At 37.0% G+C, this 23,054-nt stretch overlaps 3 protein-coding genes across 5 annotated transcripts; 2 read left to right on the top strand and 1 right to left on the bottom strand.

The window, feature by feature from the left end:
- Nucleotides 1-4,252: 4,252 nt before the first annotated feature.
- Nucleotides 4,253-6,073, bottom strand: LOC108865509. Its single transcript, XM_018642412.1, has one exon. The coding sequence runs from the start codon at nt 6,071-6,073 to the stop codon at nt 4,253-4,255; it is 1,821 nt and encodes a 606-aa protein (XP_018497928.1).
- A 6,139-nt stretch (nt 6,074-12,212) lies between these two features.
- On the top strand, nt 12,213-16,399 carry LOC103935776 (E3 ubiquitin-protein ligase RGLG2-like). 2 transcript variants are annotated; one of them, XM_048589987.1, is made up of 11 exons: nt 12,213-12,442; nt 13,668-13,960; nt 14,129-14,354; nt 14,442-14,558; nt 14,648-14,745; nt 14,889-14,968; nt 15,066-15,171; nt 15,297-15,424; nt 15,534-15,711; nt 15,799-15,877; nt 15,968-16,399. In XM_048589987.1, exons 2-10 carry the CDS (start codon nt 13,691-13,693, stop codon nt 15,841-15,843), a joined length of 1,248 nt encoding a protein of 415 aa, XP_048445944.1. In that variant the 5' UTR covers nt 12,213-12,442; nt 13,668-13,690; the 3' UTR covers nt 15,844-15,877; nt 15,968-16,399. The 2 variants fall into 2 exon arrangements, with proteins under 2 accessions (XP_048445944.1, XP_009333912.1); XM_009335637.3 differs by having other exon boundaries at nt 12,214-12,442; nt 15,821-15,877.
- A 3,724-nt stretch (nt 16,400-20,123) lies between these two features.
- LOC103926768 (putative pentatricopeptide repeat-containing protein At5g37570) lies at nt 20,124-22,955 on the top strand. 2 transcript variants are annotated; one of them, XR_007260324.1, is made up of 3 exons: nt 20,124-21,888; nt 21,971-22,219; nt 22,661-22,955. XR_007260324.1 is itself a non-coding variant. In XM_048589915.1 (2 exons), exons 1-2 carry the CDS (start codon nt 20,171-20,173, stop codon nt 21,978-21,980), a joined length of 1,728 nt encoding a protein of 575 aa, XP_048445872.1. In that variant the 5' UTR covers nt 20,124-20,170; the 3' UTR covers nt 21,981-22,455. The 2 variants fall into 2 exon arrangements, 1 of the variants encoding a protein (XP_048445872.1); XM_048589915.1 differs by lacking the exon at nt 22,661-22,955 and having other exon boundaries at nt 21,971-22,455.
- Nucleotides 22,956-23,054: the final 99 nt, after the last annotated feature.

Genomic DNA, 23,054 nt, shown 5'->3' with positions numbered 1-23,054 from the left:
CTTAATCATCTGCTCTAACTCCAAATTCTCGTTCACGGCTACTTCCAGAATTGAATCAAACACCTTTATATAATTAAGAAAGCAGCAGTCTCTGCCTCGAAGGTCCATCTTCCTCACAAACTCACACTTGGACTTAAGATCATAGCCTTGTACCAAATGTATCTGAGACGAGTACTAAGTGTAATTGATCACCTTTCCTTTCCACGGCCCTTCATTCAATTCGGACACCAAAAGTCCTAAAGCCAGCGTTGTCATATTCCCCGAAGTATCTCATATCTATTACCGTTGTCACACATAGCCAGACGGTGTTTCAGCTTACCTTACTTTTTCATGTCCTCCACCATTGTCTTCCACTGAAGCTTAGCCAATTCCCCGACATTGGGATGATCCGCAAAGGCAATGATCTGGTATATGTTACCAAAGTGGCACTGATGATGGGGGTAAAACTTCTTCGCGATGCTTTCGAGGAGCAGAGTGGCACTGATGATGTGGGCGTCCATGGAGTTTTCGGAAAAGCAATTCCATGCAGCGTCAGTTATCTCAAAACCCAAGCAGCACCGATCATCTTCATCAATATCGGATTGCATCAATTTTTGCTTCAATATTTTAATTTCAGACTTCAAGTGTTCCACATAAACATCCGTAACCCTGTCGTGTAACAACTTATAATTCGGGTCGCGCTCATACCTCTCAATAGCCATAGCGGCTATCAGAGCTGGCCTTGAGAAAATTGGGGTCCTAAGCGAGCCTTGGAGTGGGGGCCTAAAGTTCTTTGACATCCAACTCATTGTACATTTATATGTATAAGAAAAAGTTTCGCTAAATACATGAAGAGGTTCATTTCTACATCAAAAATCATTAAAATTCATATCCAAAGAAGAAAGATATGCAAACATTACTTAAATATAGACACTTGACAAGTTAATACTCCAAATAACCAAAACTAGTTAGAAAGCAAAAGTAACCAACCTTGTTAAGTGCACCCATAATCCATTTATCTTCTTGAAGGGATTTAACCATTTTATTAAGTGCATCCATAAGTTCGAATTTTATAACTGCAATATAGACACTTGACAAGTGAATATTCTAATTTCGTATAAATAATACGCATTAAACTAAAAAAGTCGTAAACCTAGAATCAAAAATCCTAATTATATTTACAAACACAACATTCACAAATTAAATTATAGAAAAAAAAAGCAGAAGAGAAAAGAAACTTTGATCGGGTACCTGACCTCTGTAAGTGGAGTGGGAAAGAACCAATTCGCAAGCGCAGACTTGCTACCAGTATGCTATGCTTTAAATTCCCAAAAAAAAGTTGAATTGTTGCTGAAGTTTCACCCCATCCAAGACATTTTGTACCCCAAGTTTCAAGACAATTATATGATTTTATATTTAAATATTTTATTAAATTCAAACTCTCAATATATATATATATATATATGCACACACACATATTTAAAAAGAAATATTTTTTGGGGCCCCCCTCCCCACCCAAAACGCTGCACGGCAGCAAGTTCCAAAAAAATATTTATAATTTCATATTTAGATATTTTACTCAAACTACAAAATTATATATATAAATATATATAGAAAATTATGATTAACATTCTAAAATTCTTATTCTAATTTCAAACTTTTTATATTTTGAAAAACATATATATTTATGAAGAATGTAGGATGAGATTTTTGAAACATCAATGACACTTCCCTATATATATAAAATTTGAAGACCCCCCGAAGTGGGGGCCCTAGATGGCGCCTCCTCGAACCACCCTCAGGCCGGCCCTGGTGGCTATTTCTGCTAGGCTTTTCTCTTGAGAATTACCACTACCAGCAGCAATCACTTCTTTATCCCTCTCCTCCTCTCTCGCCCTTCTAGACAGAACTACAAAATCTCAGCAGGGTCAGTAAAACACCCAAACGACACGACAATAGAAGGGATGGTGCACAATCGAGTCTTGGGGTGGTTGTAGTAGAGCCAAGCCATTCAAATGCTTCCTAATAGAATTTTCACCTCGTAGGCTACAAATGAGAGTGAGGGTGGTTAGGGGATTGTGGGACCAGGCGAGGGGCAGCAGGCTGCAGCTGCTTCAGATACATACGGGTAGCCTCCACTTCAGCCGGGCTGACTTTCTCCGGCTTAATGACGATGAAAAAGAGATCAGCACAGGGTTTACCGGTGTTAAACAAGCCAGTAATCAAGCCAATCGTTGGGATCGGATTTGGGGATGTTGTCTTGGGTCTCCCATTGTTGAAATTGAACTTGGCGGCCGCCAATCTATGTGTTTGTGATTCGGGCCGGGGAGGCGAAGGAGCAACACTAGTTGTATAATTAGAAGCCATAAGTCTGTGACTTGTGAAATTTTGTTTCCATGGCTCGTGTGTGCTCTCCAAATTGACAGGAGTTTAGCCATTTTTTCAATGTTTTCTTCTTGATAACAATGAACATGCTTATATAGCATGCATGCTGATCTTAATTAATTACTTGAAATCCAAGGTTCCACTATTTGATGAGGTGGAATTTTCATCTTAGATGGTTTCTCTCGGTCAAGATAATATTTCTTTTCATTTAATAAGAGATAAAAGTTTTGTATTAGCACTTTACAAAAATCCATAATACTAATTCCCGAAATTAGGGTTCAAGGAATTAAAGTTTCTCCTCTCTCCTCTCTCTTTCTGATTCTATTTCAGATATTCGAGTTCAAGTTTTGTTCTGATTGAAGAATTTGCAACGCTGTGAAGATTTAAACTTTCGCCCGCTAACCCGTTGTCGAACACTGTTGTAACTTTTAAGTTTGTAAAACTTCATTGCTGTTTACATTTTTGGTAGATTTTTCGTTGCATTGTGTTTGCCAGGCGACTTACCCAGGAAATTAAATAGTTGTTAGAACCTGAAATCACTATTTCTGATAGGTTTTGAAATACTTTGCTCGGGGTTTCTTCAATTTCACGTTGAAGTTATGGTTGAGGACATGTGGTGATATACGGGCACGGTGGAGACAATGGGAGGTCTAAATTCCACCTAAAAGTTTTGGTATTTCACTAAGGCCAAGTTTATATTTATAGTTGTATGATGCAACTCTAAGCTATTGGACCTATTGGACTGCGTCTTGTTATTGCTATTGATTAGGTCTGTTACATATGTAATACTATTAGGCCCATCTACATCTTGAACGTTGTTAACTACATTGCAATGTTTGGGAATTGAAGGGAAAATCAAAAAGAAAGGATGAACACAAAGATATTTAGAGAGAGAGAAACATAGAGTTTAGAGAGAAATAGGATTTGTATTAACTAAAAGAATGAAGATTATACGCTTTGTTTTTGTACTAGTAAGCCTAACAACTCTAACCAAATACTAACAAACTTGCTAACTATATTTCTAACTGTATTGCTGACTTGTACCCTTAATAAAGGCTACTATCTTTGAATGTATTTAAACCTTTTTTCTGATGTAAAGAGGACTATGAATGAAATTATATGAATTTACTTTAGTTTATTCTACTTTTCTTGCATTTTCTTTTGGGATGTGCTATCCACACACCCCATTTTACCTCTCACACACCCTTGATAATTTTTTTCCGTTGATCTTCTTCAATTCATCCGATCTGACGACCGAAAATTGAAAAGGTGTGTGAGAAGTAAAATGGGATGTGTGGATATCACACCCCTTTTCTTTTCCCGTAATTTCCTTTTCCAGTTATGTTGATCTCTGATCCTATCATTGTAGGTTTCTGATTTTTTTTTTTTTGAACAAAAGATATTATCTACACTACTGGGAGGGGTGTGGACTTAGCCTCATAATGGGCCAGTAGTAATGTGGTTCAAATATGCCTTTGGCGAGAATCGAACCTAAAACCTCTCACTTACAAGTGAAGAGGAATACCACTAGACCATAGTACTAAGTGGCTTGTAGGTTTCTGATTTAAGTTAGTTGCTCTGATGCATAACATATTTAATTTCTATTTTATGAAAGGTAAATAAGGGTACAGCTTGTTCTAAATAAGAAGCAGCAGAATTTCAATGTTTATCACTATATAAGCATGCGACCTTAAGAGCATTTGCACAGCTTTTAGCATCTCTACAAATAATATTGCCACCATTAAATCATCATGTTAACCATAGATAATATGAATTAAAAACTAAATAAAATCAAGCCTCCTCACACCATTCTCAAAAAAAAAAAAAAAAAAAAAAAAAAAACTACTTAAAATGGATGACGGATGATCATCATAACTATATATGTAGATCAGTCCACTACAGCCAGCTTTTGATACTTCTCTTCGGAGATGGCGGCTTCCATGACATGCTCTGGGCCAATTTCCCCATCATTCTCTAAGAACAACTTGAGCAAGTTTTCGGAGAAGCCACTCAACATTGTCATCCCCGGTTGTGTCCACGGCATCTCTATCTTCTCCCATTCTAAGTAAAGATCTGGCATAAACCAAATCACTATGTGTGGCACCGCATCGCCGTACCCCTTTGCCTCAAACTTCCTCTTTATTTCATTATAATCATATTCCCATAAGGAATAAGCCTCATGGCTAAAGTGTTGCTTGCTGAACACAAACACCTTCTTGACCATCTGCTCCGGCTGCAAATTCTCATTCACTGCCAGTTCCAAAATCGAGTCAAGCACTTCCTCAATATCAAGATCGTATTTATCTGAGCCCTCGAAGTCCATCTTCGTCATAAATTTGGACTTGGACTTAAGATCATGGCCTTGTATCGGTTGTAGAGTTGAGTGCCAACTGACAGCATTTCCGTTCCATGGCTCTTGGGTCAATTCAGACACCAAAAGTCCCAAAGCCAGTGAGACCTCCCTCGCCTTTCCCCGTATGCATATTCTGCCGCCGTCACATACAGCCAAGCAATTGTTCATCTTGCCTATCTTTTTCATGCCTTCCACCATTGTTTTCCATTGAAGCTCAGCCACTTCCCCAACATTGGGATGATCCGCAAAGGCCATGATATGATGTGGAAGCAAAGCACCGGGGTCAATCTTGGACTTGTCCGCTTTCACCTCCTCCAAATACGTCTCAATCTCGCAGGGCTTTCCTTGCTTATTTGGTCTACAATAGCCGGTCTTCTCCAAGGGCACCAAAACCTCCTTCCTGAGTCGACCTTCAATTTTTTTAGCGTATTGGGTGTCGTCAATGCCTTGATACTCCGGATATGATTCTCGGGGAAAAAACTTCCTCGCAATGCTTTCACATATCAAAGTGGCATTGATGGTTTTGGTGTCCATGGTGCAACAGCCAGCAGCGTCAGTTATCTCATAGGCCAAGGAGTACCGATCTTTATCATCAATATCCGATCGCTTAAATTTTCGCTTCAATATTTCCATACCAAAGTTCAACTGTTCCACATAAACGTCTGTAACCCTATCGTGTAATAACTTGTAATTCGGGTCACGCTCATACCTCTCAATAAACAACTTCGTCATTTCTGCCAGGGTTTTCTCTTGAGCACTACCACTACTGGCATCTGTCTCTTCTTCATTTTCCCTCCTCCTCTCCCGGCCTTCTAGAAGGAAGTACAAAATATCGACAGGATCAATAAAACACCCAAACGACACAGCAATAGAAGGGATGCTGCGCAATAGGGTCTTGGGGTGGTTGTGGTGGAGCCAATACGCGGCCGTGTCAAATGCTTCCAAATAGCATTTTTCACCTCGTAGATTACAGATGAGTTTAAGAGTGGTTACCGGATTGTGCGACCAGGCCAGCGGCAGCAGTTGTTTCAAATAAATACAGGTAGCCTCCACCTCAGCCGGACTTGCTTTCTCCGGCTTGATCACATTGAAAAAGAGATCAACACAGGGGTTACCGGTACTAAACAAGCTGGTAATCAAGCCAATCAACGGGATTGGATTTATGAATGTTGTATTGGGTTTCCCATTGTCGAAATTGAAATTGGCTCTGGAGAAAGTATGTGTGGGTAGTTTGAGCTCCGGAGTTGGAGGATCGACAAGAGTTGTATACTTAGGAGCTATTAGTCCTTTTGCGAGTTGTGAAACTTTGTTGCCATGCTTTTGGTGTGCTCTCACAGCCGAGAGTAGTTTAGCCATTTTCAAAGCTTTTGTGATAACAATATGAATATGGTGTTTTCTAATATAGCAGCAAATGTTAATTAATTACTTGATACCCACGGTACCACTATTTAATAATATAGGAGCTGCTTAGCTTTTTTAACCTTAATTCTAGGGATTAGTATCACGGATATTTGTTTCCTGATACAAAATTTCTATCTCACGTTCTATTCTAAAATATATCGATGTACTAAAAAAAACAGAGCTAAAGTCACTCAGTACTATGGTCTGGTGGTATTCCTCTTCACTTATAAATGAGAGGTCTTAGGTTCGAATCTCGTGGATGGCGAATTCGATACCAAATTAGGTTGTTCATTGTGTGGTTTAACCGAACTTCCCTTCCCTTAGTATAAAATATATCAGTGTACTAAAAAAAAAACTAAGCTTCAAGGTATTAGAGTTTTTTTCTTCTTTCTCTCTCTTCCATTTTAGCCATTCTATTTGTTTCCTGTTGTCCATTGCCTTTCTTCCTCAAATATAATTATTAGGATATTGATGGCCTTCTTCAAACATAATTAATTAAGGATAATATTTGCATTCCTTTTTTGGGGATGAGCTCAGTATCCCACTTACAAATAATGTATCTTCTCAGTAAAAATTTCATAATTGACACCTTTCAATCTCTTAATTTTTCTTTTTATAAATAGGCTGTCAAGAGAAATTGCCGACCGCGAACTCGAACCTAAATCTTAATCTAGTGAAAAGAACAGGAGTGGACTACTTTGGCTCCAAGAAAGATAACCGATTGGATTGAATGCTTATTAATTTCCCAAACAAATCCCCTTTAGCTGAGGCATATATATATATATGCGTACTCTCCACGTCTAAAGGAAAATGGGCCTAGGGTCACCTTTCAAGTAGCTAATTCATTTTTTTTTTTTTAGTGTATTGATATTTTTACACTAAACAGAGGAAGGGCCTAGGGTCACCTTTCAAGTAGCTAATTCATTTTTTTTTTTTTAGTGTATTGATATTTTTACACTAAACAGAGGAAGAGTTCGGCTAAACTATACAATGAGCAACCTAATTTGTTATTGAATTCGTCATCTACTAGATTCGAACCTTAGACCTCTCGCTTCCAAGTAAAGAGGAATATCATCAGACTGTAGTACTGAGTAGCAGTAACTAATTTATATTATCTCAGTAATAAACAAACAAATTTATTTCTTAGAGTTGAGAGATCTCTCACCGTGTGCATAACTGCACAAAAAATCGTGGCCGTCCGTCCGTCGGAAAAAAACTACATATTCGTACAGGAGTAAAACATTAACAACTTACTAAGAAATCAAACTGTCCCAAGTATTTTGGATATTTGTTAAAGGATAATGTTATCTACATACTAATTTTTACTTCTCACATATTCATGTTAACTTTCGGCTTTCGGATCAAATGAATTGAAGAAGAACAATGGACAAAAATTAACAAAGGTGTATGGGAGGTAAAAATCCGATTGGTGTCGAGCAAAAAATTGTTAGAGCAATAATAAAAAATATGGAAATAACACAAAAATTCCAATAATAATAATCATAAGGAAATTCACAACATCAATTATATATAAGATTAATATAAACAACTAGAGAGAAAGTTAGAAATACTAACAAACTTAGAGATTGAAACTTGCATAAATGCAATGTCCTAAAGACAGAATTTCACCCCTACTCTTGTGCTTGTAGTTTGGTAGACGTCCGTCTCCCAGGATTTAACAATCTATAATCTGAAGTCAAAGCACTTCAATCTTCGAACTTTGGCGAACTTTATATATTCCGTACTCTCAAGACACACTCAAAAAACAAACGAAGAATGAGAGAAATAGAGTGGGGAAGCCCTATTTCCCAAGAGTAATTAATTCTGTTATTTTCTACTTATCTCATGGCTTAGTGTTACTGGGTTTATATACAACCCAAGTGCCTTTTTCTAAACAGCATGACTAACTCTATACAGATACTTTGCGGTTCGCACCACTTCTATAACCATGACAGCCAATTAGCTATGACATAACCGTAAGTAAATTAGGGAAAGGTTACAACTATTATGTTTTAAATACTAAACGGCGAGTGTTGCATTCTCTACATGAAACACTTCACAAACTAATTTCTTCATTCAAACTAATATTAAATATTATAATATCAAATATCCAACAAAAACTTGTTCCAAATAAGAAGATATTAACTAACTCTAAAATTTTAGCTGCGACAAGCAATCCCTGAAAATCCAACTAATGACAGCAAACAACTCAACAGTCATATAACGTCAAAGAAATTGTGTATGTGAAATTTAGAAATTTTTATTTTACATTAATGCAAAGAAAATATCACTTAGCACTATCCTACCTATTTGATATTCATATATATCCCGTCAGCTTCCATGCCAGGACAAAATTCCTACAAAGAAAACAAACCCTTTATCGTATGTTATCAAATGCATAACATGTGACTGACTATTAATGAGCCGATATTATTGTATATTTTTACTCTATTTTTAGTATTAGTTATTGGCTATTTTGTGAGAATTTTGATATTTGGATCCATAATTCTAATGTAGGACATGAGAATCTCTTCTGAGCAAAATGTAATCAAACGGATAAATATTGAAGTAATTCTAATTAGAGTAGCTTCGTAAGTCTTTGAACTTATTCGTGTCAAAATTTTAGATTTTTATGCCGAGCTGTTGAATTATGGCGAATAAATCAATATGCCAAAGTGGTGCTTTAGAATTAATTGGGTTGTTTGATAACCAAGGTGGCAATTTCTGGAGTTGGATCTTTCAACCTTATGATGGAGATATAAAATAGAGAGATAAAAAAAAAAAAAAAAAAAATCTTAACGGAATCATGAATACGAATGAGAAACACAAACTTGCCAAAAAGAAAACTTGTTGTAGTATGTCAAGATACTTATAACATTTTTTTACGGTATTATCCTTTTCAATTCATTAAACAAATTTTCATTTGGAAAAGCTTTGCTATGATTCCCACATTATAACATGAATTCATAGGTCAACAAATTTGTTTAATAAAAAAATTGAAACAGAGCTAAAATTTAGCAAGAAATGTAATCCAAATGAAAGCACAACTTTGATAAACAAAGTAAGACAAACAGAAAGAGCATACCCGGTTGAATCCTCTGGCTAAACTTTGATAAGTCGAATGATTTTCGTTTTGGTTTTACAATCTGTACAAAAAAAACTTTCAATGCAACTAAAGAAAACAAACACCAAAAAGTAGAATTCCAAAACAATTAACTTTAAGTCCCTCAAACACAAAAGAAATGATTAACTTAAAAGAGAAACAAATGGAATTAGTAAAAAACAAAGACATCGTTTACCCACAATTCATCCATTCAAGGGCCGGTACTCTCAAAGGTAGGGTTCTGTAGGGTTTTGGCTTTCTGCCTGCGCTTTCCCTTATGTAAGAGGACTTTCTTTTATCATAGTGCGCTATGCGCGAATTTAAAAAATTTTGTAACTACAAATAACATATATCATTTTATTTATTCTATGACTTTATATCAGAAGTAATAGTTAGAATTAATTGGCTCTACTTACCTTTCTGAAAGCTTTGTACAATAAGTAAAACACATCCACCAATTGTAGTAGTTTTTTGAAATCCCAAACTCATTTGCTCCCTCGCATCTATTTTTCAAACACTCTTCGACTATCGTAATTTGCCTCCTCGTACAGTTGTGGAGCCATGAACTATGATGTCCCTACTTCAATCAAAATGTAGATAAATCTAAACATATATTAACTTCTTTAAGTAAACCATCATATTTCTCACAAACTAAACACCAACATATGCCAGGGAGTAAAGATTTTAAAGAGAATTCTAATTGTTCAAGCAATAACGTGCTGATAAACAATTAATAATGTCCATAGTGCAAACGGAGAGAATAAAACTATAATTTATATTCTCTCTTGAAGGTATCCATAATATATAACCAACGAATGGTTTTATCAATAGTTTACACATGCTGATTGAACTTCAGAAGTTGGAAGAAAGAGTATGTCCACAGAAATTACCTGATTACATGGTACATATCTGAATTCAAAGTTACCCATGATCAACTTGCGTTCCCAATTCTATCTCAACCAAAATTCACCTTCCAAACACAAAGGTTCATATCAATTCAAACTCATCATACTAAAAAAACAGAAGAAAAAAAAAAAAAACCAATTTCACATGAACAAATCAATATGAGTTCTAACTTAGTTTTCCTGCAATAAAACGACCAAAGTTAAGAAAAACCAAAAACATAGAATGAGCGATAAGGGAGGGAAACAAATCCCGCTGATAATTTTTAAAATGTACCCAAACCATTCGAAGTAGAAAGGACGAAGCTTCTTCCCTCCTCCTCTGGATTTGTGGAATACTCAATGTACATTTGCGAGTTGTTGCGAGTTATTTTATCTTCTCCGTTGCGGCAATTTATTTGGAGTCCTCCACGATCATGATTCCTTTTGCACGTTTAATTCTTTTCTTATTTTCCTTCTATTTAATCTCTTTTAATTATTACTTTTTCTTACAAAACTACCCTTAGTAAAAAAATTCTGTATTTCTTTTCAGTTAATGCATTTTTTTGTTTCAGGGGCATTGTTGTCCAATTATTTTTGATGAAGCCTTGAGACACCAAAATTGACTTCTGCCTTTCTAATAGTAGAGATATGCTGGATTAATGGGAGTTTTGTCACTATATATTAGGTAGTCCATGCTCTCACAAAACACACGTTCCATTATGAACAAATTCTAATATTGTTGAAACACTTCCATTTGTTGAGAATAGAAGACAACATTGTGAGGTCATCTCCAACCGAAAAGGGGCCAAATGGCCATTTTTAGTCCTATAGCCCTGCAAGAAATTATTTTTTAATGGACAGTGTCAGGCCATATTTTATATCATCTCCAACCAAGGGGGTCAAATGGTCATAGGTCAAAACATAGCTCTTTGACAAAAAAACCTATCCCAACCTAAGGGGCCAAAGGACCATAGGCCAAAACATAGCTCTTTCACAAAAACAAAAAAAAAAAAAAAAAAAAAAAGACACACTTACCAAGAGTGCACAATAAAATTTTAAAGTGCATGAATTTTTTTTTAAGTGCTAATAAAGATAATTTTTTAATATATAGCATTATAATAAGGCAAAATTTGGGACCTCTGCCGGTTTGGGACACTATGAGACTGCATATTTCGCTCCCCCAGCCTCCTATTATCCTATATATGCTCAAGTTCCCCACTAGCAAGTGGATGATGAAGGAAGAAATAGCTGGAAAAGAGAGGTACAATTTATCAATTATTTCAAATGTTATTTTCCTTTAAAACCAACTCAATCAAAATATTTTACCACAATCTTGGGAAGTGCAGGCATATCAGCAGATGCTATCATGAAAACTCCCTTGTTGAATTTTTTTATCTTTTTAGAAATAACTTAGTAACATGATAAAGATTTACAGGACAACACAAACAATACATGCGTTTTAATTCGCAACTTTGAGTCAGATCTCATATTTTCATACTTTTTTTTTAAATATATCTTTAAAAAAATTCTCATTCATCATATTCTCGACACAAGAAAAGGAAAAAACCAAAATTACCCTTGTTTTCTTAAATCTCATCCGATGTGCCTCAAATTCTTAATGGCACATAGATGGCTGGTAAATTGAATTTCTAATTTCACTTATTAATGTATTATGACTAAACATGAATGCCTCTTTGAATTTTCTTCGTAAGCCTTAGTTTACATCAGAACGCCGCTCCACAACCAAGTACATAAAAACACATCAAGGAAAAGTAAAAGATACATATACTTTTCTTAGATGAGATTTGCACGGTAAATGAGATGAATTTGAATCTTAACGATTAAATCTTCACCACCAACTTAACAACAAATACTAGTTCAAGATTAGCAAATAGCTAAATTTCAGTGCCACATAACATTACGCAACATCTTGATCTTGACTTGTTCAACGTCGTAAAAGCGAAAATCGGACATAAAACCCACTACTTTAAACTACTTGAACTACAAATCCGTATCCGGTCGAATTCAGGATAAGCATCGCTGTCAGCCAAAACAAAGAGAACACTAAAAAGAACCTTTTATCTAATGGAAGCTACCTAGAAACAACCTTCACCAGTAAACTACGAACGCAAGTGTCGACCTCTCTCAATAGACTCAAAGACTTTTGCACTCTTGAGTCGCCAAGTTGCAAACTTGCAACAACCACAACAACAACAAGGCTTTGGCAAGTTACCACTTTAACCCGTGGACGTCTCCGCCCTCTTGACTGACAACAGCATATTCAACTCAGATATGTTCCAAAACATCATCGTCAACTCGAAAATATCTGCCTGAGAGGTACCAATTCTTCTTATTGTTTTTCTTTTGTTTTTTTTTTCTATTTTTCTGCCCCATTTTTGTTAATTTTTTGTATGTATTAGGTTTTTGATGAATTGGATTTGGGGATTGGGGCTAAATATTTATTGATAAATTGTTTGTAAGATGTAAAAAAGTTTGTCTTTCTCTGAATTGGAATGTGGGTTGTGGAAAAGTTTGGGTCTTGTTAGATAATTACTATGAATTGGAACAAGAAATTGCGTATCTTTGGCCTGAAAATGTGCTCATATCTTCTGGGTTGTGTTCAATTTCACTAATTTTGATACGAATTCGGCTTAATTTTCCCGGCATTATCGAATTTTCGGCCCCGATTTGTCTGTGAATGAAGCTTGGAAATTGGAGTAGATGGCCCTTATTGTCTCTGAAATGTTTTGTTCAATTTTCTTGAGACTATTTGTTTTGGTAAACTGGATATAAGTCCAATTTTATGTTAAAAAAAAATAAAAAAATAAAAAGTCGAATGTGATTTGTTCGCTAATTATCCGTAGCAGCTTTTTTTTATCATCTTTTTATTAAATTGTGACAAATGTCGTCCCTTATTCTTATCTCAATTTTATGATTAATCTTAAATATTGTTTCTCTTTTTTCCAACTCCTAACTCGTATCTCAATTTTTTCTTCTACCTCGATCACTCATCAACTGTGTTAACTAATCTATGATGTATGTACATATATACTAGTATGAATTTATTAATGTATGGAAGATGAAGCTTCTTTACTATTTTCATGGATTATATGTAGATTAATTTTTATTTATTTATTTTGATACCTCTATCACATGGTAAATGTTTTTTTTTCAACCTATGATTAGGTCATATAAATTTTCTTTTTACTATTTTCCATGGAAGTGGTTAGATTTTCATATTTAAAATTCAAATTAAAATTTTGAGTAAAGATGTATTAATAAAAAAATTTAATTAAAGTTGAAAAATAAGGAAACTGTACTAAATCCAACAACAGCTAAAAATTTTGGTCCTGGATCAAAGTAATTTTTTTTTAGTAATTCTGTTTCTTGGGTTATATGATATATCCACATTTGGATTATGAAGCAAATGGAATAATTGACTAATAGTTACTTTTCCCCTAAAAGTGATTGTTAGATGAAAAGAACAAGCCTTTCGGAGTGTGAACTCGATCGGAGAGTGATCTGTAACAATTTACTTAATTTAGTTTTGTTGAATGTGCAGTGTTCTAGAAGAATATAGAACTTATGGGTGGGAAGAGTTCAAAACGTTCAACTTCAAGACAGCCTTCTTTTGGGTCCGGATCACGTTCTTGGAATCATCAGAGTTATCAAGAGGCACCATATGCACAACCACCATTGATACCATCATATGCACCGCCAAGCCAAGACTACCGGCACCAGCAGCATTATGCTCCTCCACCTCAAAGCCATGGCAGTGCTTGGTCAACAGGCTCGAATGTGGGGTCGGGTACCAAGTTTAGGAGAATAAATGATGATTACAATAGCCTGGACCAGGTAAAACACAAGATAATGTACTCAATCTTTGGCTGAATATCTCAATGTGCATATTCAATAGTTATATCACTGTCATCTGTCTTTGAAGGAAATACGATGTGAAATCACTGTTATTGCTAATGTTACTTGTGTAATCATCATGACATTCCTACTCGTATCTTTCGAAAGGTCACAGATGCATTGGCGCGTGCTGGTCTTGAGTCATCCAATCTGATTGTTGGCATTGATTTCACAAAAAGCAACGAGTGGACAGGTGCAAGGTCATTTCATCGGAAAAGCTTGCATCACATTGGAGGAGACCAAAATCCTTACGAACAGGCAATAGCAATTATAGGGAAAACATTGTCTTCCTTTGATGAAGATAACTTGATTCCCTGTTTCGGATTTGGAGATGGTATCTTATCTAACAGTTGTCTTACTCTTGAAATTTAGCCTTTTGAGTTTTGACGATATAGATATTGTGATTTTCATATATTTGCAGCATCAACCCATGACCAAGAAGTTTTCAGTTTCTACCCGGACGAGGGATCTTATTGCAATGGATTTGAAGAAGTATTGAGACGATATAGAGAATTAGTCCCTCAGCTACGACTGGCCGGTTGGAATTCGTTTTACTCCCTTTTCCCCTTCTTTTTCTAGGTTGGTTGGTTGCTTATGGAGATTCATACCCTTTTTCGCTTGCGACAGGGCCGACATCCTTTGCCCCTATTGTCGAAATGGGCATCACTATTGTTGAGCAAAGTGGCGGTCAGTACCATGTATTGGTGATCATAGCCGATGGGCAGGTATATCGCTTTCGGTCTCTATCTTATAGTTATAACTTATACCTGTTCGAGAGTTTTCTGCTCAAGCAGCAAATTATTTTAGTAGAAATATGATCTCGTGTCTTCAATTATTTTGTGTTAAAGGAGACTGTCAATTGTCACAGGTGACCAGAAGTGTTGATACTGGACGTGGGCAGTTAAGCCCACAGGAAAGGAAAACCGTTGAAGCAATTGTGAAAGCAAGGTACATTCTTGGAATGCTTGTTTTCCTTGGTCTTATTCCTTCCTTCCTTCCTTCTTCTTTTTCCATTTTATTTTACAATGTCCTTGTTATATTGCAGTGAGTACCCCTTATCAATTATACTAGTTGGTGTTGGAGACGGGCCGTGGGATATGATGAAGGAATTTGATGACAACATCCCCGCCCGGGCCTTTGATAACTTTCAGGCAAGTATTTCGAACTTTAATTGCAATGGATAGTCTATATCATCTTGTTGGAGTATATATGCTTTATTATGTTTTCTTTCTTCAAACTTTAATTAAAAGGTGCCGCTTTATTTTGCCTTCTGTAGTTTGTGAATTTTACGGAAATTATGGCAAAGAATATGGATCGTTCAAGAAAAGAAGCGGAGTTTGCTCTTGCAGCACTGATGGAAATACCCTCTCAGTATAAAGCAACGCTAGAGCTTAATATTTTAGGGTAAATCTATAACTCCTCCTGGCTAATGGGCTTTGAGGGATTTACTATTGCAGCTTTGGGTTACATAAGTTCATTTGCAAATCATCATTTCGTTTCATTGCTTATATAGTGCTACAAGAGGGAAGGCTATAGATAGGATACCTCTGCCCCCACCTCATTACGGTTCATCTCCTTTTAGCTCCCCAAAAACTTCACGATCAAGTAGTTTTCGTCCAAGTGCACCTTCCAGGCAACGTGATGAATTTGTTAGCGCAGCACATCCTACCGGTTCAGCTTCTGACAATCAAGTAACTGCCCCCTTCCTACTATTTTTTATGAGGAGGCTTAATACGTATGGCATCGACATCAAATTCCTATCAAAATGACAAGTTTAGACATATTTTTTTATTCTTGCAGGTGTGTCCCATTTGCCTAACTGATCCGAAGAATATGGCATTTGGTTGTGGACATCAGGTATGGCTTATACACATCTTTTACACCTTTCAGAATTGGATGAAGGTTTGAACAACAAATAAGTGAGTTGGATTTTAATATTGTTTGCAGACATGCTGTGACTGTGGACAAGATCTCGACTTATGTCCCATTTGCAGAACCAGCATCCACACCAGAATAAAGCTCTATTAGGTGTTAATCTGTGTGAATTTTGGACCGCTGCAACTTCAAATCAAGACCATTTCAATTCGTTGCAATCGTTTTTCATCAAAAGGAACTGAGTCCCTTGTAGATATCTTCCCTTTTCCTGGATGAAGGACGTCTACATTTGGCGGTCATGGTCGTACTTGGAAACTCGTGGTTAGAATTGCTGCTACTGCGAGTTCTGTGTTTGTTTGAATTTTTGTTTCTTGTCGTTGTTTTCGCGTCTACTTATTTCTACCTTGGTCCAATTAAATTCAACATATTAATGGTTGTACGCCTCATGTATGTACACAAGACATACTTTATATAGTCAGTCAGTAAAGCTCACCTTCTGGCTCATCTACAAGGAAAAGGATCCTCGTTGGAGGAATCATGTGATCGTGACTGTTCATCGTATATCGTGTAGTTTTTGTTAGGTACTATTTATATTTAATTTTAAATTTTAAAATGATTTCTGATCGCATAATGTACGATGAACGATCACAATTACAGAATTCCTAAGATTCTTAGGAAAAGGATCTGGCAAGGATCCCTTTTCCAAAGCACCTATCTCAGCTATAGCATGTTGTTTCAGCTCAACAGATGCATAAGCGACATGTCGTTTCTATGTCCAACACAAACAGAAAGATGAATTGTCGTTCATCAACTTTACAATATGTTCAATTTTTCTGGCCGGAGTTAATGCAAATTTGAAAAGATCTTCACAAGCAATAAGCATGGAGAATTCATAGGATAAAATGATTGAGTTTCTTGGAAGACAAATCCTTCCCACCTTCACAAGAAAATACTTTGTGTTATTAATTCATGTATTATGAAAAGGGTGAACAACATAGTTGATCATTTCTCAGCCTAAGTAAAATCAATATTGAAAGTATATGTGTTATAATACAGGTGAAATTGTAGCATCACATGATACTAAAAACTTGAGGATGATTGTCATATTAACACACAGTATTAAAACACGTGTTATGATATGTGTGGACAACACAATTACTTTTTCAACCTAACTTATATCAATAATAAACAAATAAATAAATTATAACTTAAGTAAAATTGTAATATCACGTGACAGTGTGACAGTCACAGTCAAAACATAACTCCATTCCCACCGCTTATTGCATGAAGACCGAATAAGTTGCACATCACAAAACCAAACGCCCCGATAATGTAATAAGCGCCCACACTTTCACAGGAAGAGTCTTTCTAAAAATTCTACTACTTTTTGTACGTGAGCAGCCTAAATTTTAGCCAACTAGCCTAAGTATTAAAAAGCTTCCACTCTTTTCACATCACTCAAACACTCTTACTCTCTCATGGCGCACCACAATCGCTTCCCTTCTGGGATGAAATCTTTCCACACTGCTGGTTCTTCACATTGCATTGTATCGGATTTAGCAACGCGGTTGCAGGAGGCCGAAAAGGGGAATGGCCACTGCTACTAAACAACACCATGTGACTATGCATATGGCATTGACACACCACAACACTGTCATCATGTTTGACCAACAGAAGCAGGCCCTTGGGCTACAGGCTTCGAAGGCGCCACAATGGAAGCAGATGCACGGATAGCCGCGATGATATAGCAGACTCGTCGTGCTATGCTCACTCCGTGGAGTATGACATTTCTAGCAACAAAGTCAGGCCACTGAGGCTGTACATGATACCTGGTGCTCATCGGGGTCTTTCTTGAGCAACGGGACACTTCTACAGACGGGTGGATATGGGAGTGGCACTCGAAGAATTCGGTACTATAGGACTTTTGGTGATCGAAAATGTGATTGGTGGCAGTCGGAGCATGATAGGGTTACTGTGGTTGGTGGAACAAGGACATTTAGGATACTTCATGTTTTTAAAAGAAATTGCCATTTTAATGTAATTCTCATGATTATAATCAAAGGATTTTCTATCTTTGTTCTTTATTTATCTTCTTACGTGCTTGTTTGAAAATGCTTTTAAAATAACTAAAAGTGCTTTTAAAACCATTATGAATGTGTTTGATAACAAAAAATTAAAGGTGCACTTCCAAGAAGCATTTGCATTTTAATTAAATTTTTTTTTCAAAACCCTTATGAACAGAAGTGTTTTTCTAAAAAGTATTTTTAAGGCTTTTTAGCCAAAATGATTTCTAAGATTGGCGTAATTTTTCACTTTGGCCCATGACACTGAAAATTGATAAAAGTGATCCCTGAGTTTGTCTACCGTTAATCATTTTATTCCTTATGTGAAAACTCTGTTAATATTCTCGTTAAGTGTAATAGTTGATTTGACAAAAATATTCGTAAAAAGGTGGTCACTAGGTCGTTCACGTGACAATTTAATGAGGATATTGACATATTTTTCATGGAATGACCAAAATGATTTACCGGTGGACAAACTCAATGACCGCTTCTATTAATTTTCATTGTTAGAGATCAAAGTGAAGAATTATGTTAATCTCAAGAACCATTTTGCCTAAAAAGCTCATTTTTAAACGAGGCCTACATTAAACTTGTGCACTTATGCTTGATAGAAGATGATATTGACGTTGGTAGATTTGCATGTGTGGTTTCTAGACCATGAACGTCAATGGCATATACAAGCGGGGAAGGTTTAGGTTGAGTAGCCATACAAAATTACGTCTTGTTTCAAGCATATATCTTGATTCGATCGGCTTCCCATGAGAACGTTTTTGTCATATAGTTTGGTATGTTATGTTCGACTGTCAATCTAAATATTAGTCCAATAATTTCTTACCTAAACTTGCGACAAGAAATTTACTTTTGTGGGATTCCCTTGTGATAGAGATCCTAGCCTGATAAAGCATGAGAACCTTAAATTATCAGAGTTTAAACTACCATTACCAAGTATTTCAGCTGCATTCATTGCAAACTACTTTCTTCACTTTAAATTTGTCACTTTCATCATTTGAGAGATATCTAAATCCACAGAAAGAAAGAAAACAAAAAGCTGACTCCATCTAGCTCTAAACCTTTTCTACTTCGAAATGGCATCGATCTCACAACTTGCTTACCAAAGACTGAGAAACGAAGGTCTGTTTGATGAAAAAACAGATCAGCAAAACACAGCAATTAAATTCAAGAACATAAGGGGTCGGTCCAAGATCAGGAAGCTAACCGGGCGAAGGCGGCCAAGGGTTCGGATTCAGGGCTTGAGAAGGTTCCTGAGGGAAAGAGCTAGGATTTTCACTAGGATTAAGGTTTCATGGAGCAAAGCTTTGAAGAGACTGAAGCATGGGCAGGCTCACATGAATGACTTGTTTGGTGGGAACTATTTGTTCATGCAGGCAAACCCTCTCTATACTCTTCTTGCTTGATAAGACGATATTACAAATTTGTCTAAATTATGAAAAACCAAAGGATTTGAACTCGGCCATAACAGGACGGATGCAATGTTCCAAGCAACTGAAGTAAATAAATAAATTGTAGCATTGTTTATGCTCATTTCATAAGTTCATGAATGGTGTAAAGATGCTTGATGTATTCACTGGCAAATTATATTACAATTTCGTATTCTCTAGTTTTTTCTGTATTGTTGTCTGCCGACACTTAAGTCATGAAAGTTTTAATTTTATTTCAAGATCTACTTTTCTTTTGATATAATTTGTATGCATGTTTTAGATGTCCTTAATTTTCATTAATTTGAACACTTAAATTTATTTTCATTAATTTAAACCTTGACACAATGACGATGTAAAATAAAATAGAGGTTTATGATTTAAATCTTAATGTTAGATAGACTAAATTTGCAAACATCAAGTATCTGGTGACAAAATAGGGTCATGTGTAAAACAAACTAGGCAGTATATAGCGTATACACTCAAAATAAACAGAGTTCAAATAAAAAATAAAGGGTAATGTTAAGTAAATTAAATTTGCAAACTATGTGTAACCAATAATAAATAAGCATGTTAATCAATATTTAAGTAATAATCCAATCATTAACTTTCATGTCATTTAATTTACAAAATTTAGTTTATCTGACATCGTTCAAAAATAAAAGAAATGAATTCATCCCCAATACAAAGACCGAAATGACCTTACCCTTACCGGGAAAGGATAGATAAATAGCCGTTAAACCAACGAACTTTAAATTTTTTTGAAAGAGAGTGAGATGAAAGCAGCAAAGGTCGCCAAAAACCATCCCAACAACAAAGCAGACGGAGCTGCCTCTCTGCTCAAATCCTGCACTTCGCTCTGCCACCTCAAACAAATCCACGCCCACATCTTCCGATCAAACCTCCACCAGAACGCCTCCTTAGCCTCCACTCTCATCTCTTTCTACGCCTCTCTCTCCGCCTCGCCTCGCTACACCCACCTCGTCTTCACCTCTTTCCCCAAGCCAAATCTATCTCTCTTCAACCACGCCGTCAGGGCTTTCTCTAAGATCTCCGTGCTCTGTTTCGAGGCGGTGAGTTTGTATTCGCAGATGGTTTCTGTTGGAATTAGACCTGATAACTATACGTACCCTTTTGTGCTGAATTCTTGCGCTGCGTTGAGTGATATTTGTGGTGGGACTGAAGTCCATGGACGCATTGTGAAAATGGGTTTTGGGTTTTGTCTTCCAGTTTCGAATGCTTTGATTGATATGTATGGGAAATGTGGGGAGGTGGGGAGGGCGCGGAAGCTGTTTGATGAAATGTGTGAGAGAGATGTTGTTTCTTACAATGCGGTTTTGGGGGCTCATGCAAGAGGCGGGGTTGATATGGGGAGTGCTTTGGTTTTGTTTGAGGGGATGCTGGGGAAAAATGTGATATCTTGGAACGCCATGGTCGTGGGTTATGTAAATAGTGGGGATCTGGTTTCGGCAAGGGCTGTGTTTGATAGGATGCCTGACAGGAATGCTGTTTCTTGGAGTACAATGTTGGTGGGGTATACGAAAAGCGGTTTTATGGATCAGGCTAAGGCCCTCTTTGATGAAATGCCTGAGCGGGGATTGATTTGCTGGACGGCTATGATTTCAGGGTATTCCCAATATGGGAGGCCAAGCAAAGCACTTTCACTTTTCCGGAGAATGGAAAAGGCACGAGTAAAGCCAGATGCTTTCACCATGACAGCTGTGATCTCTGCATTGGCACAGTTGGGTCGTGCAGATCTGGCAAACTGGATTGGAGCATATGTGGATAGAGAAGGCATAGAACAGAATGAACAAGTGCTTACTGCACTAGTTGACATGCATGCCAAATGTGGGAATATGGAAGAGGCATGCACCATATTTGAAAAGATTCCCCTAAAGGATGTTTTCTCTTACAGTGCAATAATCACAGGTCTTGCTTCAAATGGTCATGGGGTCAAAGCGCTCAAGATCTTCCAGAGAATGCTGGCACAAAATATTGAACCCGATCGCATCACATTTATTGGGGTATTCACTGCCTGTTGCCATGCAGGACTCGTTGAAGATGGAATGGGGTACTGGGAAAGCATGGTTAAAGATTACAACATTGAGCCCGATGCTGATCACTATACTTGCACAGTTGATATGCTGGGACGCGCTGGGAAACTCAATGAGGCCAGCGATGTGGTCAAGGGAATGCCTATGGGGCCACAGCCAGGAGCACTAGGAGCCCTTCTTGCAGCATGTAGAACATATGGAAATGTCGAGATTGCAGAAAGTGTTGCTGAGCAACTCTTCATTTTAGAACCTGGGAATACTGGAAATTATACGCTACTTTCAAGTATCTATGCGTCAAAAGAACTATGGGATGAAGCCAGAAAGGTGCGGGAAGCAATGAACGGGAGAAATGCACTTAAGCTTCCTGGGTGCAGTTGGGTTGAAATTAGCAAAGGTCATGCAGCTCAAATGAAAAACCAAACTGAGACAGCAATTCAATGGTAGAATTCTTACGTGCCCTTCTCATTCAACTGCATTATAATGCACACTTACTGTTGCTAATGTAAGACCGGATGTATGCAGCTTGAGATGATCGTCAATCCCCAGGTCCAAGTTGCATGCAAGAATTTGAAAGCAACCAACCAATAAATGAACCGCGTGCTGCCAGATTTTGTTCTCCTCGGCCCTGCTTAAGCTTCCATTTCTCAATCCATTAAATCCTCAGTTGATTGGAAGCAAATACTCTAACTTATGAGCGCCCTATGTGGTCCCTTGTCACCTTATCTCACGGCCAACCCTGCTTAAATATAGTAACCAAGGGCAGATACCAAGGTAAATTTCTTCCACCACTTTCGGAATCATAAGAGCCTGCTACCAAGCCTCAAAAGTGATGCCTTCTGGTATGGATATGTGAATTCTAAGCATCTTTATGTTACGTTGGAAAATTGTGAATGTAATATCATCACCGTGGGATATAGAAAAGTAGTCGACAGGAATGTAATTACTTGCACAACATATTTTGGAAAAAGGAACATGCTGCAATAAAATCATCCTATGTTTGTCTACTATATCGTTTGAAAGGCATGTACCATCTGCACTAATTTACTTGCCTTCATGTATTTGCAAAAAAATTATATTGATGAACATTGTTGACTATCAAGCGAAGTGCAGTAGTTGGTGTTACAACTGCAAGGACAGAAAAATACAATGTTGAACCGAAAGTTGAGCAAGTTATGTTATATTATCTTTTACTTTGTCCTGATTATGATGCAGCCTTGATGAAAGCCATGCTTGGGAACAAGAAAGTTAGAGGAACGAATGAAGGCGATCCAAACAAGTTCATAAAGCCCCCCATGAAAGGAATAGCTGCTGTCACGAATGTATTCGCTATGAAGAAGAGCGCTAGCAGGCAGAACCTTCGCTTCAAATGTTAGATCTCAAAAGCAAGGTAAGCACAAACTTCTCAACTACAATACGCAGATAAAGACACTTGGATTATAAGGGATGTCTACGTATTACTGCAGTATGTATACCGGAGACCCTGTCCAGATCCACACGTGCAAAGACAATGCAAGCATGGAAGACAGAAATGTCACGTAGTCGACTAGATATGGGTTATATGGTTGTGATGGATGTGCTAAATGTATCTGGTTAACAGGCTCGGGTC

The sequence above is a fragment of a genome, unplaced genomic scaffold, assembly GCF_019419815.1.
Source record: "Pyrus x bretschneideri cultivar Hongxiangsu unplaced genomic scaffold, Pyrus_bretschneideri_v1 Contig3, whole genome shotgun sequence".
In the NCBI taxonomy this organism is placed as follows: domain Eukaryota; kingdom Viridiplantae; phylum Streptophyta; class Magnoliopsida; order Rosales; family Rosaceae; genus Pyrus; species Pyrus x bretschneideri.
This window is presented reverse-complemented; position numbering and strand designations above follow the sequence as displayed.

Bases quoted from the DNA above. Each gene is read 5' to 3' on its own strand.
- LOC103926768 (XM_048589915.1), top strand. From the start codon at position 20,171: ATGAAAGCAGCAAAGGTCGCCAAAAACCATCCCAACAACAAAGCAGAC.
- LOC103935776 (XM_009335637.3), top strand. From the start codon at position 13,691: ATGGGTGGGAAGAGTTCAAAACGTTCAACTTCAAGACAGCCTTCTTTT. The intron at 14,746-14,888 runs GTATATCGCTTT...CAATTGTCACAG, and splicing joins TGATCATAGCCGATGGGCAG to GTGACCAGAAGTGTTGATAC. The intron at 15,425-15,533 runs GTAAATCTATAA...TTGCTTATATAG, and splicing joins CTAGAGCTTAATATTTTAGG to TGCTACAAGAGGGAAGGCTA.
- LOC108865509 (XM_018642412.1), bottom strand. From the start codon at position 6,073: ATGGCTAAACTACTCTCGGCTGTGAGAGCACACCAAAAGCATGGCAAC.